General features: G+C 53.9%; 1 protein-coding gene across 1 annotated transcript in view; it reads right to left on the reverse strand.

Annotated features, from left to right (window-relative positions):
• Positions 1 to 5657, reverse strand: part of VAMP5 (vesicle associated membrane protein 5) — a 32146-nt gene extending 26489 nt beyond the window's left edge. Inside the window, exon 1 of the mRNA XM_061593113.1 lies at positions 5482 to 5657. Coding sequence (XP_061449097.1) covers positions 5482 to 5484 — 3 coding nt within the window. The 5' untranslated portion in view covers positions 5485 to 5657. The remainder of the gene's footprint in view (positions 1 to 5481) is intronic.
• Positions 5658 to 6280: the final 623 nt, after the last annotated feature.

A 6280-nucleotide genomic window follows, 5' to 3' on the forward strand; every position in this document is an offset into this window, starting at 1 on the left:
AATCAGCAACCAGTGCTGATGTCGGAGTAGAGGTATTATATGCTGACAAGGTCTCACTCCTGTCAGCAATCTAGCTGCAGCATTCTGCACAAACTACAGTTTCCTGATCAAGCCCAAGGGAAGCCCAAGTCGAGTGTACTGCATTGATCCAGTAATCCAATTTCTGCCGGCTCAGAAAGGAGACTGCTGTACTGCAGCGTGGGCAGAATCCCTATACTGTCTTGAGAGCACAACCCTATGTGAATATACTCATATCTAGTGGACTTTTGGATAGGGCACCTGGTTAGTGAGGTCGACTCCCCATGAAGAATGGCAATGCCTCTCAGGTCAGTGCCGATGGAAACCCACCAGGCAGAGCTGGGGAGAGGCCAACACTTTGTCGCCCCACTCCCCTGCTAGATGAAGCCTCCATGTTTAGAGGCAGGCTACCTGAGTACTGAATGCTGTGAACAGAGGAGGACAATCACCTTCACATGAGCTTCATTCGCCCACTGCAGGAAATAAGATTCTGAACCGGGTTGACCTTTGGCCTGATGCTGCTGTGGAGGCTCTTCTCATGTTCTTAACCGCATATTCATTTCAGAAGATGAAAGAGAGAGCAAAACAACACAACAACACGCTTACTAGAACAAACTCAGCATGCCCCTCACAAGACTGCCCTGGCCCGCTAACAAGAGTCATCTTCGTTACAGCAAGTTGTGGCCTTTTGGCAGGCAATACCAACAAGCAGAAGGGTGTGATTAACCGTTGCACTACATGCACGAGAGTGCGAGCTGGAGCCTCTAAGGGACTCCGCTATCATGTGGAAGGAGAGGCATGCCTGCTCTCTTACGAGGAATGTGCTTCAAAAACCTGTTAACCTTGGTCCCCCAGCTCTAAGCTGACTGTGTCTTCTGGAACCCTCTGCTTAGCTGCTTAGCGGCTGTGTGGAAGTTCACTGATGCTTTGTTGTACGTACAACCACACACATACACACATGTGCACGCGCATACACACACACCGCTTCACCTGAGAATCTGTGGGTTGTGGTAAATGAACATTAACATGTTGTTTTAGCATGCCTACCAGCCACTTCCCTCTTGCCCCACTCCCACACCTGGCAGTTCTAGGCACTAACCTCATGAGGACAGAAACTGAGCCTCACCTCTCTCCAGATCGGCCTTCCCCAACATGCTGGCTGGGGCCGATGGGAGTTGTAATCCAAAACATCTGGAAGGCACCAGGTTGGGTAACATACAAAGCTGCCTTATACCGAATCAGTCCATCTAGCTCAGTACTGTTATCACTGACAGGCAGCAACTCTCCTGGGTTTCAGGCAGGCAACATTCCCAGCCTTACCTGAGACCTACATGCAAGGCAGATTCTTTGCCACTGAGCTATGACCTTTCCCCAAGGCTGTGCTAAAAGGTTGCTGTTTTAATAGGAGACACCTTTGTGATTTTGTTGTATAATTCATTGGCCATTCATAATTTCATTGGCCGTTCATAATTCATTAGCCATTCATTCATAATATTTCAGTACAACTTTATTACACCTACAAGTTAATCCTATGATTTTAGAACCTGTCTGCTGTTTTTATCTGTTTGTGGTGTAGTGATTAAGGTGTTGGACTAGGACCTGGGAGACCAGGGTTCGAATCCCCACACAGCCCTGAAGCTCACTGGGTGACCTTGGGCCAGTCACTGCCTCTCAGCCTCAGAGGAAGGCAATGGTAAAACCTCCTCTGAAAACCGCTTACCATGAAAACCCTATTCGTAGGGTCACCATAAATCGGAATCGACTTGAAGGCAGTCCAACAGGTTGACCCTGATGCTGCAGATCCCAAGGTCGTGCACCTCATATAGTTTAGAAATAAATAAGCATGTTAAAATGTGCAGGGAATCCTTGCAGAAATCTTTCTGTTGGTGGAAAGATAGGGCCCCAGTGCCCTTGTTGTGAAGTTCACTCTCCCCTCAAAAGGATACAGCAACCCAGGCCCTTTGCCAGCAGGCAAGGAGAGCCATCAGCAGGACCTGTCGCAACATGCCAAACCAGGAAAACCCCTCCTTGGAGTGTTGGCCTTCCTGTGGGCGGCAGGGACCGACCTGCAGCCAGAGGGGGATGTTTACTCCAGCCGGCCAAGTTCCTGTTGTTTAACTTTAAACTAATTGATTGATGAAGCTAATAAGCAGCAGAGAAAAAGGCCTTGGAGGACGGAGGCCAGCTCAGATGTTAAAAGGCCAAGAGCCAAAACTCTACAAAGGAATTCATTCTGCCCGGGTTAATTCTTACCACACAACTCCCAGGAGACAGAGCGCGTATAAAAGCAGATTCTATATGCATCGCATTCCAGCCAGCATAGTCATAAGTGGCTGAGACGGAAAATACTCAAACAGCCCCATTGTCTTTCCTGCGGTGGAAGATGGGCGAAAAAGCTTTGAACGGCAATGGCTCAGTGGTGGAGGATTTGCCTCGTTGCATGCAGACGGTCCCTGGCTCAATCATTGGCATCTCCAGGGACAGCTGGGAAAGATTTCTTCCCTGAAACCCTGGACAGCTGCTGCCAGTCAGTGTAGACAACACTAAAATAGATGGGCCAATGGTCTGACCTGGGATATGCTCCTGCACTCCAATTTTCTCCTCTCCTGAAGTCAACAGTGGAGAAGGAGCCCGATCCGTTCATCTGAGGTCGCCACAGAGCTTTGGTTCAAGCCTGTCTGTTTTTGTCTCAACTCCAGTTCCCTGTGCGAATTGGGATAATTGTGTCACCTTGCCTTACAACAGTAACACAGCCTTCCCCAGCCTGGTGCTCTCCAGATGTTTTGGAGTGCAACTGCCATTAGCCCCAGCATCGTGTGGCTGTGCCAGCTGGGGCTCATCAGATTTGTAGTCCACAGCATTTGGGCAGCACCTTGTCAGGGAAGGCTGATCCACCCCATAAATCAGCTAAGCAGGTGGAGTCAATGTTACACGGACAAATGTAAGAGACCAGGCTAAGTAGGTGTGGGTGGGCCTCTCTGTAGAAGAGGAAAGAAAACCCACATCCTTCCTCTAAAGTGTCTGTGTTGCCTCTGAAACCCGAAAACTTTCACAAAGCAGGAGATGGAGGAGGCAAACGCTTCCGAATGATTTCCATACTGGTCAGTATTCACCTAGTGAGGGTCTCAAAGCTATTTAAATTTCTCTGCCCAGTAAAGCCAACTGAAGCATGCAATGCCTAGCGGCTAACAGCAAGAGTTATGAGATTAGCAGTGCAAGAACATCTGAAAAGCCTGCCTGCTGGAGAAGCCCTCTGTCTCCGAGTGCTTCTCCCCCCCCATTGTTACTTGCCCACACGCCTGGCCACTTTCCCAAGAGAGCTGGGACAAGGTTGCGGAGGTGGACAGCCATGCTGGCTGGAGCTGGTGGGAATTGTAGTCCAAAATATGCGGAGGGCCACAAGTTGGGGAAGGCTGTTGAAAAGCATTCCAAAACGGGAGGAACGGGGAACTAATTAGAGCCAGCCCAGGTCCCAATTTGGCCCATGAGGCCGTTTCCCTCAAACCACCCACACCTGCCCCACACCTGGCATGGAGATGCAGCTGTCAATGCACAATTGGGAGCCTCAGAGTGTGCTCTTGGTTGTGTATTGGTAAGGGACACTTCTTGCCACCATCAATCAGCTACTAGGCACTGATTTCAAGCTCACTGGGATCAGCTGCACCAGGTATGGGGGAACTTTTGGCCCTCCAGGTGTCACCAAACTACAACTCCCATCATTGGCCATTGACCCTGCTTAGGATGGTAGCTGTACCGCAGCAACATCTGGAAGGCCAAAGTTTCCCTGCTCCTGAGGTGCACTCCTGAGTTTCCCATGGGGATTCGGTACTGCAGCTAAGGAACCTGAAGTCAGTGCCTACTGATGGGCAGTTCCTTGGGACTGGCTGCACTACAGAGTTCCTGATGGGAAACTCTGTGCAGCCTCTTCCTCCTTACGAAGTATCCTGCTCAGTGCTCTGAAGTGTTGACGATAAGCTGATTGCTAGTGCTTCAGAGCACGGCGCAATGCTCTTTGCAAGCCCTCTGAAGTCCCTGCAAAGCACTGTATCACCTGATGTAATTGTGATGTCAGGTGATTAACGTGTGGGCAGCCCTGCCTACCTTTCACATGTGGTCCATACAGGCCATTCTACTGCACTGCAGATACAGGCCTGGCCACCATGGCCCAGACACAGCAGGGAATGGTGGGCACAGGGCCAGCCCTACCATCAGGCAGGGTGATGCAACTGCCTCAGGCAGCAGCTGCTGGAGAAGGGAGCAGTGGCAGCCCCCCAGTTGCTGCTCCTGAGCCCCTGCCCACCGCCCTCTATCGAAGGACAGAGCCGTATCCATTATACTGCCTGTCCTGAGGCCTTCAATCCACCTGCTGCCTCAGGTGCCCGGGAGGACGCTGTTCCTCTGCCAGTGTGGCAGACTAGTTGGCGTCTGACCACGGAATGGGGTGCCATCTTGCCCTGTGCCTCCGGCAGCAAAATGTTCTGGGCAGGCCGTGAGTGGGCAGCAGCAAGGGAGAGCGGGTGGGTGCCCTGAGGGAGGCGGGGGCAGGATTCTGCTGGAGGCAAGGCCAGATGTTCACCTCAAGGGTTCAGCACCTGGGGGGACTGGGAGGGAGCAAAAGACCGTCCTTTTCTGCCTCCCCCCCCCCCAGCCAAGCATCCACAGGGCTCCTTTGACAAAAGTGACCATCAAGGCAAGGTGGACAGTCCCTGGCAGAGGAAGAAGAGGAACAGATTCCCTCCCGGGCAAGACAAAGGGTTTATTTATTTGCAAATACTTGCACGATTTCACCTCAAGCCAACCAAGGTTGCAATCCTCACCCTTGGGAGTAAGCCCCACTGAATTCAATGTAGGACTTCGAATGGAATAAATAGACAAAATCAGAGCCCAATGGAAGAGGCCAACGGCCGCCCCGTGCTGGCGCCAGGGGCAACTGCCACTGACAGAGGGACAGAGCAAACGGCAGGGAGGAAATTAAGAAACCCTCCTCGGCTTGCCTCTGCGTGTCAAACGGGGGCTTATTTGGGGCCACGGGCGGTCTTCAGCCCAGGCAAAGCACATTCTGGGTCTGCGGATGTGTCTCGCTGGAAACGCATCAGTCCAAAGGCAGGGTTTGCCCAAACTCCGAGGGAAGCCCCCAGAAAGCGAGACGGGCAGGCCGAGCCGGTCCGTTCCACTCTGGGTCGAGCCCCACGGAGTTCAGCAAGGCTTCCGCCAGGGGAAGAGATGCAGGCTTGGCGCCTCCGCACCGATCCATCCCGGCTCCAGCCTTCGGGGGCGTGGACCGTGGAGCCCGTCTGCGGGCGGGTGCGTGGGCGCCCCGAAGCCGCGGGGCTGCGCTGCGTTGCCCTCCGCCCGGCGGAGCCCACGGGAGCACCTCCTCGCAAGAACCCCGGTCACGCCGAACCCTGACACCGCCCGTAGGATTCGGATCGCGCGGCCCCGCGCCCCCTCCGCTGCCCTTACCATGGCCGGCGCTGTCCGTCGGAGAGCCGAGGCCGGTAGCACCGCGGAGTGAGGCGCCTTCCTGCCCCCTCCGCCGGCGGACCACCCCCGGCCCAGGAGGGGGCGGTGCCTTCCCGTCCGCCCTCCTGCGAAAGGCAAGGGCACATCGGGGAGCGCCCGCCCCGCTTCTTCCCGCACCTCGGCGCGCCGCTTTCGTTTTCTTTAACGGCCCTCGAGGACCCGCCAACCCCGCTTCTGAGCCCCGACCAGTAGCGTAATGGTAAATTCAGAAGCGCCGCGTCCCTTCACGTTAGTCACAGCCATGTCCCCCGCTTCTTGCTGCTGAGTTGAGAATGAGCTCCTTGTTAATGCTTTATCCCATAACAAGACATCCCTTGGAGCTAATAAGCATGAGGGAGAAGAATGTTAGCTGCTGAGAAGAGTCTTCTCGGTGGCTGACTTACCTCCTTTCACTTTGATTGCCTCCAGTCAGCAGGAAAGGACAAGGAAGCATGTGACAAGGCTCTTCCTTTCGTACTGATTGGCTCGCAGGATGCTGGAGACATTGGGACCCTGCTCTCCAAAAAACAAAGGGCCTAAGACACCCTCACCCCCAGACCCTGGACAACTACGTCCCTGCACTAGATGAAAGCTGCTCTGGATCATCCCTTTCCAGGTCCCCCTCCGAGCGCCACGTGCGCACACTTACTCAAAACGTTGGCCTTGTCCAAGGAGAGGTGGAGAGAGCCACCCAGGGCCTCATCATCACCTGGCTCTCCTATCCCAATCCCCACCCATGCCTCCATCATCGCCACTCTGC

The sequence above is a fragment of the Rhineura floridana genome, chromosome 12 (assembly GCF_030035675.1).
Source record: "Rhineura floridana isolate rRhiFlo1 chromosome 12, rRhiFlo1.hap2, whole genome shotgun sequence".
NCBI lineage: Eukaryota > Metazoa > Chordata > Lepidosauria > Squamata > Rhineuridae > Rhineura > Rhineura floridana.